Source organism: Calonectris borealis, chromosome 8, assembly GCF_964195595.1.
Source record: "Calonectris borealis chromosome 8, bCalBor7.hap1.2, whole genome shotgun sequence".
NCBI classification, from domain to species: Eukaryota; Metazoa; Chordata; class Aves; order Procellariiformes; family Procellariidae; genus Calonectris; species Calonectris borealis.
In genome coordinates this window covers 32,831,093-32,843,442 of record NC_134319.1, presented here as the reverse complement: position 1 = coordinate 32,843,442, position 12,350 = coordinate 32,831,093, and the positions used below count along the sequence as shown (strand labels likewise).

The following is a 12,350-nucleotide window of genomic DNA, read 5'->3' as shown; positions in this document are numbered from 1 at the left end:
TCCCAGGCCACACGTATCATGTCTGCAAAGACAAACTCCCTGGCTTGTCCCTTTTGCCAGCAAGAAAGCCAGAAGCTCCACGGGCAGCGCGATGGCTCTCGAGTCTCATCGCTGCTCCTCTCCAGAGCTCTCCCGAAGCAGCGAATGCCAGAGCCCGGCTATTTCTGGCTGAGCAATAGAGGGAACGTTGGGGAGACGCAACTCTGAGATGGGAAAACAGCTCCGCACCGGCACGACCGCCACCGGGAAAGCAGCGCCCAGAGGAGCTCGGGGCCAGCCCAGGGCGGTGGGAGGCACGGCGGGCTCTCCGGTCCAAACCTGACATTTCCAAGAGATTTCCCAGTAGCTGCGGACACTGGGGACATCGTTAGGGAAGCAGATGGGCTGAGAGCACCGCAGCAATTTAAAGTCTGCACTGAGCTGGACTTAGCCCCCCTGGGACCCTGCAGCCACAGCAAGAAAATTTGGGAGCTCGGTGTCTCCTCTCCCAGGCATCTCCCCTTCCCCACCGAAGCCAGCTCGACCGATCCCCACAGCTAGGAAGGGGATTTTTAAGCCTTAAGCTACCTCTTCTAAAAAAACACCCTGCTTCTTCATCCATGGTGGATAAACCCCATTATGAGAGGGCATTTGGTGGCTGCGGGGCAGTGGTACCGGGGACAACTGGGAGCCCACTGGCCCAGGCAGCGGGTTCCCAGCACCGCGCCCTCCCTCTCTCGCTCCCCTTGGGATGCTCAAATTAATTGCCTTGTCTCCTGGAGCTTTTAGCTGGAACAAATAAAAGAAAAAGGGGGGGTTGCCAAAACCCATAATAAGGTCTACAGTTCCTCTGAGCTACAAGGGCTGCTTTAAATTTCGGGTTTTTTTCTTTTTTTTTTTTTTTATTTGAAGGAGGTTTCCATGGTAACTCTCTCCCATCACACAAGAGCCTGTCCCTGGGATATTTCGGGGTTGCTAATATCTGCTTTCCCAGGCAGCCACTGTGTTGTGACGGTGACATCGTGGCCAGGATTTTTGGCAGGGGAGGAGGGTAGGGGTGCAGGAGAGAGGAACAGGAGGTGTCACCGCCAAAAACCAAGGTCAAGGTTCTGCCTGTACCCGGTTTCCCCTGCCCACCAGGCAGACCTCCATCCCAAAGGGCTCCGGCAGCCAGGCGATGGTTTCACTTGGATTGCGGACCCGGTTCGCAGAGCATTCCCAAGGCAACACAGCCCTCACCGGGCCGATCTGTGTCCACGCAAGGGCACGGGCAGGATCTCCTTAACATCTCCTGCTGCCTTCTCCAACCCTTCTCCAACTTCTTTCCTCCACCAGGTTAGTTTTCAGCTGGATCAGCTCCCCGCGGGAGCAAAGCCAGCTCTGTGCATCCCCCATAGCTGCTTGCTCTGCTGCGCTCGTTAGTCATCCTAATTACTGAAATGCCTCAGAGCCAGCCAGGAACGGGACCGTGTCTCCTCCTGCACTGGGGCCATGGACCCCAAACTTCTGTGACCAATGTGCCACCACCAGATAGAGGGTGTCTCAAGGACCCTTTACCCTCCCTTCAATTATAAATGGTGAAAAAAGCCCCTGCCCATTCCCCAGCAGATCTCAGGCTCTGCGGACAGGACACGGTGGAGGGGACAGGCTCAGACCCCTGCCCGCGCCCGTCACCGGCAAATAAGGCCCCACAACAAAGCAAAGCGTGGGGTCAGCTTAGACCGCGTCCCAAACCAGACCCCAAAGAGCAAAGAGCCCAGCGCCGGCGCCGCGGGGTGAGCATCCATCCCGAGCATCCCCCGACTGCAGGGCAGCAAAACAGGATCAGAAATACCAAGGCGGCGTGCGGGAGCAGAGGATGCTCTCCTCCGGGTGCTTTCTCAGCGTTAAGCCATAGCGGGGTGACCAGAACATGGCAAACAAAAATCTTGCGTTATCTATAGACAAATCCCCCAGCCTCCAGAGCGCCGCTGCTCGGGGTGAGCCGCCGGCCACAGCCAGGCAGGCTGCAGAGAAGCCAGAACCCGGCAATTTGCAAAAAGGACAACCAGTCTTAAATAACAGAGCCGTCACCATTCAGACGCTGCCTTAATCCTGCCAGGCAAAAATTCCTTCATGTGAAGGACCGCTCTGCAGCGAGACTTCAAGAGGGATGATTTCAGAGCCTCCATTTAGCTGGCTAAGCAACCATTAAAAATAAAATAATATAAAATAAAATAAAATAAAATAAAATAAAATAAAATATAAAATAAAATAAAATAAAATGCTAAGAAATGGGCTGCAGCCCAGGAGCAAATGCCGCTGGAGTAGGGAGAGCAGAGGTGAGATAGCGGCGTCAGGGAGGCGTGCGGCTGCTCGAGGGTCTCCTCCACCGCATGGACCACAGCCAATTCCTGGGGGTAAATCACGCCTGCAAAGCTTTGGGGGCCTTTGAGGAGCACCCATGTGGGCAGTGCGACCCCTGAAACTGGGAGAGGTCTCGGCATGGGAACGGGAGAGATCCTGAGATCCCTGCTAGGATGCGGTCTGAGAAATTAAGGCTGGGAGTGATTAAAGGGAGCCGGGAGCATCGCTCTTGCACCATCCAGCCGAAACGGGGGGCCAGGCCCCCACAGCCCCCTTGGCTGAGCGCCAATCCCCTGCCCGCCCTGCCGGGTGCTGCCGGACCCTGACACCCACCACTGAAACACCGAGCGGCCCCACGGCCCGCTCCCCCTCTGCTTTCTGGGTCAGTGAGATCCCCTCCCAGCCCCGCTGCCGCTGGAGCCGGCTGGATGCGCGGTTGCTGTGGCAACGGGTTCCCAGAGACGAAATCCCTATTTCTTATTTTTTTTTTTTCCCTGGTTAAGAAAAAATAGACAAGAGGCCCTCTACATCCGCCGTGCCCCTGAAACCTCCGCTCCCAGTAAGAGAACGGGTGGGCGATGGGCACAGCATAGGCGCAAGGTGTCCATAAGGATGGGGAGGTGCCCCTTGTGCCTCCCTCCTGAGCCTCGGACACCCCCAATTTGGCCATGGGGGACCCCGTGCTCCTCCCAGGGATGCTGCCCACTTTCCTACAGCATTTTCCAGCCCGGCTGCTGGGTTTAAAGGGCTGCCCCAGCTTGTAGCTGAGGCTGGTGCTGAGCTTCATCACCTGGAGGAGAGTGTGCGACCAGGCATGGGGGATGTGCTCGGTGCTCTGAGCAGGTCACCTCACCCACTCTGCCCCATCTTCAGCTGGAAAAGGGATGTGGAGAGGGCAGGTTTACATTGCATGGCCAAGAGCGAGGGCAGGAACAGGGTCCCACCAGCAGTTTGCACCCAAACCCCATTAGATGAGCCTATCCTGTCCCACCAGGTGCTCCAGGGCAGGTCCAGAGCAGGATGCATCCCTTCGGCAGGTCCCTCTCTGCTTTGCTGGAAGCTTTGCAAGCCCCAGGCCTTGGTGGCACCCTTCAGGGCACGCTGGCCTCTGCTGCCAGCACCCAAGAGGACATCTCCAGTGCAAAAAGCAAGCACCAAAGCATCAGAGGGGGAAGGAGGTGCAGCAGCACTGAAGTCTCAGTGATGGGCCGGGTTTGATGGAGAAAAAAGGAGGAGGCCACTGATGGGGAGGGAAGCATCTCGCACCACAGACTGGGCAACCAGCAGCGCTCTGGATGCTACGGGCAACGTCCCACCACTGGCACCAACCACTCCAGGGGGGTGTAGGAAGAAGGTGGCACCCCTGGATTTGCAGGAGACGTAAATCCCAAAGCATCCATCTCAAATTCACCCTACAGCGATGGGAACCGGGGTTAGGACCCTGGCCAGGCGATCAGCCGCTGTCAGCAGAAGGGAATTAAGCGCATCCCACTGCCAGGGCGGGTTTTGCCACGGGGCAGGCAGGCAGCCAAGACGGGGTGTTTTGGGGTCCCTTCCCCACCGCAGGTCTTGGCGTGGGTGGGTTGGGACCCCCCCAGTGAAGCCCCTGGCTGCCCTCCAAGCCGCCTGGCTGGGAGGTGCCAGCGGCCGCCCTCTCGGCCGGGCACGTGGGAGCATAGATCATACCACTGGGTTTCAGTGCATGCGACAGTGTCCAGGATCAAAGCCAAGTTCAATTAATGGCTCACAATCTTATTAGAGAAATTATTTCAGGATCTTGAGTAAAAGTCCAATATATCCACTCCATTCCATTAGTCAGGCTCATTTAGTAATTCAATCAATCTAAGCAAGGCAATTGAGCTCCTCTGGTATAATTTAACTCGGTTATATTCTAGGTACTTAAGAATTTCTTAATATTTGCTCCATTATTTCATCATTACACCTATTTCCAGGTGCAAGGTTCGCACCAGAGCGATGCTGTGGGTCTCGTGGTGGGACCAGCCCCACTGCAGCCCTCTGCCGTGCCCTGGTCTTGCAGGGTGGGGACACGTGACGGGGAAGGGGAGCTCCAGTGGTGATACTGGGGTGCCCTCGCCTCCCGTGGAAATGAAGTTGAGCTGGGGACCAGCACCGCAACACCCCAAGACCTGCCTCCCCACCGCGGAGAGCTGGGACCAAAGAGCTGCCCTGCGTGCCACCAGCTTTGGGACCCACAACCGGCACCCAGACCCAAGCGAGAGGAGCAGGCTCGAGCAACCCCCAACCAAAACCCAATGGGATGCTCTTCTCACTTGACGTGGAAGTGAACAAAAAAAGAAGGGATAACACAATCCTGCAGTCCTTTGGCTCCTGCTTCCCTCCTCCGGGGCCATTGAGGAGCCGGGGGTCGAGGGCAGACAGGGCAGGGACACCACCTCCCGCAGTCCGCGGCGGTGGGAAGACGTGCGGGACATGGATGAGAGCTGACACGTGTCACGTCTTGCTGCTTCCCCGCGCAGCCTGCAAGGAGAGCCGGGGCGGGCAGGCACGCCGGCAGCCCGTCACCCCGATTAGCGGCAGCCTGCATCCCCGCGGCGGTCCGTCTCGCATCCCCACGACCCCCGGTGCTACCCCCCCGTTATTAACCCAGGGAAGTCATGGCCAGAGCATCCACCAGCCCAGTCAAGAGCTTAGCAGAGATTTAACAAAAAAAATTGATTAGCTATTTCAGGGAGATATTCAAGAGCAGTTAAATATGCCCAACTCATCGGTGCCTTTGAAAAATCTCACCCCTCTAAAAAATTAGAATTGATTTTGTATTTAAAAAGGAATCTATTTAATTTAAAAGTAAGATAATTTGAAATCCTGACAGCTTGTATTAAGGCCGGAGTTTATGATAATCTACTAAAATCATTGAAGTTCAGAACCTTCTTCCATCCTCTGCTGCCAAGGCTCCCGTGAGGGCGATGGGGAGCGGGGAAGTCAGGGGGCGAGGGGCTGCACTGCCCCAGTTTCAGGGCACGGCAGCTGGGCTGGAAACCAAGGGAGGCAGAAAAAGCTCCTTCAGCTCCTCCACGCTCAGGGGAAAAAAAAAAAAACAGGACACAAGAAACCATCCAGTATTTCAAGATCTTGAATTATCCGGTGCCCAGAATGCACGGGTTCAACCCATCAGCTCCGCTTTCTCATTCCTCAAATCCATTTTATGCACAAAACTGCATTTCAAGACTTTGCTTTTCAAACATCTAGTGCATTACTTGGGCAAAGGAGCCAAAGACGCCGTCTTTTGCGCAGTTTTTAATTGCATTGCAAATCTCCGCCGAGCCCAAGGGGCCGCGGGAAGCTAGAATGCTAATAAATACCCCGCTCGCCGGTTTGTAACCTGCGAAGGATGGGGCCCACAAAAATTAGCAGCCCGCAGGAGTATGAATCCAGTTAATGACATATCAAATGCGGCTGGATGCTGCCGAGCCAAGCAGCGAGGAAGAAGGGGGTGTGAAGGTTAGCGGACAGGGAATATTGAGCTGCTAATTAGCATTTCTTAATAGCCACCGACCAGTGAGACTCGGCCTCCCTTCAGGAAAAAATACAACTAATGCAAGAAACGTAAAACGAGATGAAAGGCGACCATTTCAAATGAAGGTTTCCTTGATTCAAAGCAGGATGAAACCGGGTGCTTTTAAATGCAGGCAGCTCGGCGCGCACCAGCGAGCAGCCCCATCCCTGCTCCCACGCCCTCACCGCTGCCCGAAAATTCAGGAGGTGGGAAAAAAACCTCGCAGCAAAACGGGGGAGGTGGTATCAGAGTCCCTTTGAGGTCATGCATATAAAACCCTGTGGGTTTTTATGGCTACGAGCACAAAAAGGTGATGCACGTGGGGACCGCGTGCCACCCAGCTGCTCCCGAGCGAACGCGGGCAGCGAGGCAGCACGTGCACAAGAAGGCGGCCAGCTCAATTAAAACACGCTCCGTTCGTTAGCAAAGGGAGCTACGAAGCAGCTGAAAGCCCTGCCGAAGTGCCTCCCCTCACCATAAACCAGCGGTAGTAATCCCCCAAAATATCCCTCTGTTTTGGGAGGAACCATGGGGTCCCCACGTTTGGGAGGGCTGAGCACCAACGCACTCGACACACCTGCGTCTTGCACCGGGGTGGCTGGGGAGGGGGTGAGACCCAAAAATGTTGCACGGAGAGCGAGCAGCAAGCAACGCCTCACTCTCTCGAGTAAAGATAAATATAAAACTAAAGCCACAGGGCAGCAGATCAGGCCAAGCTAAAGCAAGCGCATCCCCCCCAGCCCCCGGCCGAGCCACAGCTGACGGCTACCTGCAGCGGGGAGAAGCAAATGCATGAAGGGGATGGATGCCAGTCCCCACGGATGACTTTCCCACCGCCCCCCACAGACCCCAAGGTCGGGCAGACAGTGCCTGGGTCCCCAGCGTCCCCCCTGGCATAGGCGAACCCCGGCAGAGCTTGGCTCGGGGGGTCCATCAAAGTCCCTGCTACATCACCCACCAGCGGCAAGGGGATGCCCGCAACCTCCGTGCTCATCATTAAGTTGATTATGTTACCGGAGCATCTCGTCAGAGGTGGGGAGTGACAGCCGTTTTTGGGGTGCCCAGTTCAACACACACCCCCAGCACCCTATTTTTAGCAAGCAACATACATGGCTCTCCAAAGACCCCAGCACATCTCTAACTGGGGGAAAAACCTTGACCCACATGCCCATCGGTGGGATGTCCGGCTCGGCCACCACGGCAGGGAGGTGCCACCACGGCAGGGGAGCACGCTGGTCTCCACGAACGCCAGCAGAGCTTGAAAGCACTTGAATTATTTAGGAGGGTTTTGAGGGGGACAGCCAGGACCGGAGGGGGATGACACCCGGATACCTTTGGGCTCCCCAATCCTGACCCTTTCCTGGCTGCTCCCCTTGTCCCTTCCCCTTCCCCCCAGCCTGCTGCAGCCACCTCCCCGCAGGTTCCCGCCATCTTCATGGGGAAACTGAGGCATGGAGCAACCTTGAGTGAGTTGCTCGAGAGCCCACATGGCAAAGCCAAGGTGCCACTGCCAGGAGCACCCATGGAGCACCGGTGCTCAAAGCCCACACTCGCGCCCTCCCCAGCCCAGGGGCAGCACCCTGGGGTCCGGTCCAAGCCCCTGCCAGCCGGTGGGGCAGCTCCCCTCCCCTCAGGAACCCCTTCCCTGTACACAGGCCCTGGATCTGAAAACCACCAAGAGGAGAAGGAGCAGTCGCCCAGCTCCCTCCCCAGTAGAGACACCCTGAACTAGACCTGGCTCAGTGGCACAGCGGTGGATGTGGGGATTAGCCACCGCTCCGACACATTATTATACGTTCAGACGCAACAAGGTGGGCACAATTAATGGGTCTGGGGTTTGCCAGGGACGGTGCAATCAGCACTGCGTGAAGCCAGGTTCCTGGAAGGATGCTCAAATGCACCCTCCAGCCACGCACAAGCCTTGTGGAAACCCAAACAGCCGCTGACACCGGTTCCACGCATCGACCTGACATGGCCACGTCCCCACCGAGCGCGCAGCGCCGGCAGCGATGCTCTCTGCCCCACGGGTTTCTGGGGCTGGGGGCTCTCTGGCACCAGAGGATGCAGCCTCTGAGTTACTAAGTCTGGGTCTTCCAAGACCTCTATGCACTTCAGGGCTTCTGCCATAAAAAAGCAGTGCCCAGGATAATAATAATAATAATAATAATAATAAACAACAACAACAACACCCACACATGGCAAAGCAGCATAAACACAACAACAATAATAATACCCACACATGGCAAAGTGGCCATGCCAGCTTCAAAGCAAGCCCTTTTCTCGCGGGAGGGAGGGAGATGTAACATGGCATTTCCCAGGCGTCACCAAGCCAAAACCCTGGCAAACAGGGGGCCCGTGAGGTGCCCTGTCCTGCCAGCCCAGCCCCAGCATCCTGGGATGGGGAGACCTGTACTGGGACCACCTCTGAGTCTCCACAACCCAAACCCCTGTGCACCAGGGGCTGGCGCAGCACCCACAGGCTCTCCAGGGACCAATGTCCCAGGAAAGCCCGGCCACCACCAGGACACCGGGGTGCGCTGACATGGAGCCAGCCGTCCTTGTACTTGGCCGGTGGCCATAAGCAGAAGGAGGTGAAAGCAAACCCCTGCCTGGCATCATCAGTGCAAGCCCTGGGTGCAGCGGGGGCTGTCAGGGCGGGTGGGTCCTTTCCTGCGCTGCCCGGCATATGGCACCTCGTGGATTTGAAAAATCCCAAGGGAAATCCCCGCAGTACCAGCCAGGGGCCATGCCCGGGGACCCCCGCCCGATCAAAGCCGTACATCCCCGCCCAGATGCTCCCCGCTGGCAGCATCCCAGGCCCCGGGGCCCATCGGGGTCCAGCTCCCTGGGAGCAGGTCCGAGATGGGCAGGGGACAAGCGCCCACATCGCCTTTGGGGCATCAAGGAGGCGCGGGGCTGGCGGCCATGCCTGCGCGTCCCCCTGCATCCGCCGCGCTGCCGCCCCGTTGCCACAGCAACGCTCTCCAGCCTCCGCTGCAGCATCCCGCAGCACAGGGCTTGGACCAGGGGACCGGGGGCCAGCCCGGCCCGCTGCCCCCTCCCCACATGGCCCCTGGCCTCCAGCAAATCATCCCTGGGTGTCCCCACATTCCCCCCCTCCATGGCATCAACAGCCCCCCGCCTGCCTCTGCCTTTCTCATGGGAGAAGGGGGGTGCCCATGTGAGCACCCTGGACTGGGGGCTTTTCTGCCCACAGAAGGGTCTGGGGGCCAGGGAGATGATGAAACACTGGGGAGAAAAAACAGGTTGGAGCCACCGTTATGCTCTGCCCACACACAAGGGTGGCACAGGAGGGGCAATGCCACGCAAAGCAACACGCCGGTTCCTCATTTTTGGAACAACATCCAGACAAAAGTGGCATTTTAAAAACTTCACAGGGCACCCAAGGTGCGGCTGGAGCAGCGACGGATGGACGCGGCTTGCAGGAGGTGTGCACAGACCCCGCCGGGCTGCTAGGAAAGCGACGGTGGCGTTTGCCTGGGGCGTTACATGCAGGCGGTGGTAGGAAACTGGTATTCTGCACAAATATCACTAAAAATTAAAAATCTCAGCAACTTGTTCCAGGTGGCGCGGAGGGAAGCGGGTCCCTGCACACGAGTGGCAGAGGCCTTGCTCTGATCCTGGCATAAACAAAGGAGCAAATCGTTGGCTTTTCTGGTGGATGAAAACTGAAGCAGCCCCATCGGGTTTGGGCAGATGTGCCTCACACAGCGGGTGAAGCGCAGAGGCCTCGCTAGAGCGGGTGGGAACCACCTGGACCATGTGAGCAGGCCAAAGCCTAAAACCTGGGGGCAGGAGTACTGGAGACGGCACATACAGGCGGGATGGGAAATGCTGGGCACCGGAGTATTTTTCCACCAGGCTGCAGGAAAAGTGACTCTACTCGGGGGCAGACAAAGCAGAAACCTTCACCTCCAGCCCGCTATGCTGGAAGCAGATTGTGGGCCTCCCGCCAGCACAAGCCGCCGGTGGCCATGCACCGAGCTGGAGACAAGCCCTGCAGATGCCAACCCGGGGATGCACCGAGCACCCCAGGCCTGCAGCATCTCCGCGGCATCCAGCCCGGTGCTGCAGCCGGTGCTGAGATGCTGCAGCGGGGTGAACCGGCACCGGGGGCCGAGATGTGCAGCGGGGTGAACCGGCACCGAGCTGCTGCAGCAGGGTGAACCGGCACCGGGGCCGAGATGCTGCAGGGTACCCGCACGCCGGTGCCGCAGGGAGGAGCCCCGCAGCCGGGGATGCTCGGGGCCCGCTGCCGGGAGGGGAGGGAACCCGCCGCGTACCGGCGCTGCCCGCAGGCCCGCCCGGAGGCTCACCCAGCACGAAGTAAGGCAGCTCCGTATTCTCCAGGTCATCCACCACCACCATCTCGCCGGGGAAATCGTTGCGTACGGAGAAGAGCAGCTTGGGCTCGGCGGCCGAGGAACCGTGCATGATGCTGAGGTCGTTCTCCCGCAGGAAGGGCAGCGCCGACACCGTGATGCTCTTCAGCTTACACTCCAGCTCCTTGGCCGCCGCCTCCGCCGCCGCCTCGGCGGGGCCGCTGCCCGTCGCCAGGCAGCAGCCGGCGAGCAGGGCGCACAGCCCGGCCAAAGCCATCTTGGAGCCCCGCGCCGCGCTCCCAGCGCCGGCCGGGCGGGCGGGCGGGCGGGCGGCGGCGGCGAGGGGCGGGGACGCGGGGCCCGGCGCCTCCCCGTGCGGCTCGGCACGGCTCGGCACGGGCGGGGAGGTCGGTTTCCCCGGCCTTGCGCCTCCCCCATTTTTTTTCCCGGATCCCTGGAAAACCGGGAGGGCTGCGGAGCGATGCGGTGGCGGGAGGGGTGCCGGTGCTACCTGGCCCGGCCCGGCTGCCTGTGCCGCCTTCTGCACTGAGAATAACTTACAGGTACCCACCCCCGCCAGGAGACATTACGGACCTCCGAAGTCCCAGACCTCCCAAATCCCAGACCTCCCAAATCCCAGGAGAAGGCACGGACCTTCAAAACCCCAGACCTCCCACATCCCAGACCCCAAAATCCCAGGAGAAGTCATGGACCCCCAAAATCCCAGACCTCCAAAATCCCAGCAGAAGTCATGGACCTCTGAAGTCCCAGACCTCAAAAATCCCAGAAGAAGTCACGGACCTCCAAAATCACAGACCTCCCAAATCCCAGGAGAAGGCACGGACCTTCAAAACCCCAGACCTCCCACATCCCAGACCCCAAAATCCCAGGAGAAGTCATGGACCTCCAAAATCCCAGACCTCCAAAATCCCAGCAGAAGTCATGGACCTCTAAAGCTCCCAAAGAAGTCACAGACTTCCAAAAATCCCAGACCTCCCAAATCCCAGACCTCCCAAATCCCAGACCTCCCAAATCCCAGGAGAAGTCCCAGACTTCCAAAATCACAGACCTCCAAAGCCACAGAAGTCACAGACCTCCAAAGTCCCCAAGCCTGTGTGTTTTTTTTTTTTTTAAAAAAAAAAAAAGATACTGGGAGTGTAAGGGTCCAACCCCAAACCTGCTGGTTCTTTTTGCACCGGATGCTTTTTATTTTCACTCTAAGTGAGCTCAAAGCAGCACTGACATCTTGCCCGGCTGCCAAACCTTCCTGCAGACACCCGTGGTTCTGCAGCCTAAATGCTCTGGCGGTGAATGTTCTCCTCTCCCAGAGCGGGCCCAGGCCCCACCCCGGTACCCGACAGCAGCAGGAACACACGGCCACGCCGGTTTGGTTTTCCCCCTTGGAGGCTCCTGCTGGCTGACACCCGCAGAGCAGAGGGGTGCGGAGCATCGCTGCCCTGGAAGTGGAGCTCCCATCCCACCAGCTCCCCACCGGCTCCTTGTGCGGGGCACAGCTCCATCCCTCCTGGTGCCTCCAAAGAAAGCCACACACAGCAGATACGTGTTACTTTAAAAAAAACTTGCTTTTCTTTTTTGTTGTTGTTGTTTTGCAGAGATTTCCCCCTTACCATGCAGCAGCTGCAGGGATTTCCCCAAATTTCTCCTCCACTGGTGCCAGCCATGAAGTCCCCCAGCGTGGGCATCGCGAGGGGACACCGCTGTGCCCCAAACACACCGAGCAGAGGAGCCACAGCGGGTGCCTTTCCCCAGACCCCTTTCTGATTTATAATAACCTTCCCCGTTACCCACTACATTTTGGGGAGGAAAAGCCATGCTCACCAGAAATTACCCATTTTCAACACCAGCCTCGTTAGCAATCAGAGCCGAGCACTAAACATATAACGGTGAGGGTGTTTTCAGAAGTCAGCTAGTTGGGAAGGTGTTTCAGCAGCACCGTCCCCCGCCAGCACCGGTCGGCTGCAGCTGCGGGCAGAAAGCGATTTTCCTGCAAAAAAAAGCAGGAAAAATCAGGAAAAAAGAGCAGCGGCGTTTCAGGGGGGCATGGCCCTCCCTTTGGGGGGCACAGGGAAATCCCTTTAGAGGGCCTTTCGCTGCTCTTCTTTCACCAGGGGACACAAACTTATTAA

The 12,350-nt window shown here is 58.1% G+C and overlaps 1 protein-coding gene across 2 annotated transcripts in view; it reads right to left on the bottom strand.

Annotated features, from left to right (window-relative positions):
• Nucleotides 1-10,480, bottom strand: part of ASTN1 (astrotactin 1) — a 56,579-nt gene extending 46,099 nt beyond the window's left edge. For both annotated transcript variants that reach the window (XM_075156876.1, XM_075156877.1), the window contains exon 1: nt 10,198-10,480. In XM_075156876.1, the coding sequence (XP_075012977.1) occupies nt 10,198-10,480 (283 nt within the window). The remainder of the gene's footprint in view (nt 1-10,197) is intronic.
• Between the last annotated feature and the right edge of the window lie 1,870 nt (nt 10,481-12,350).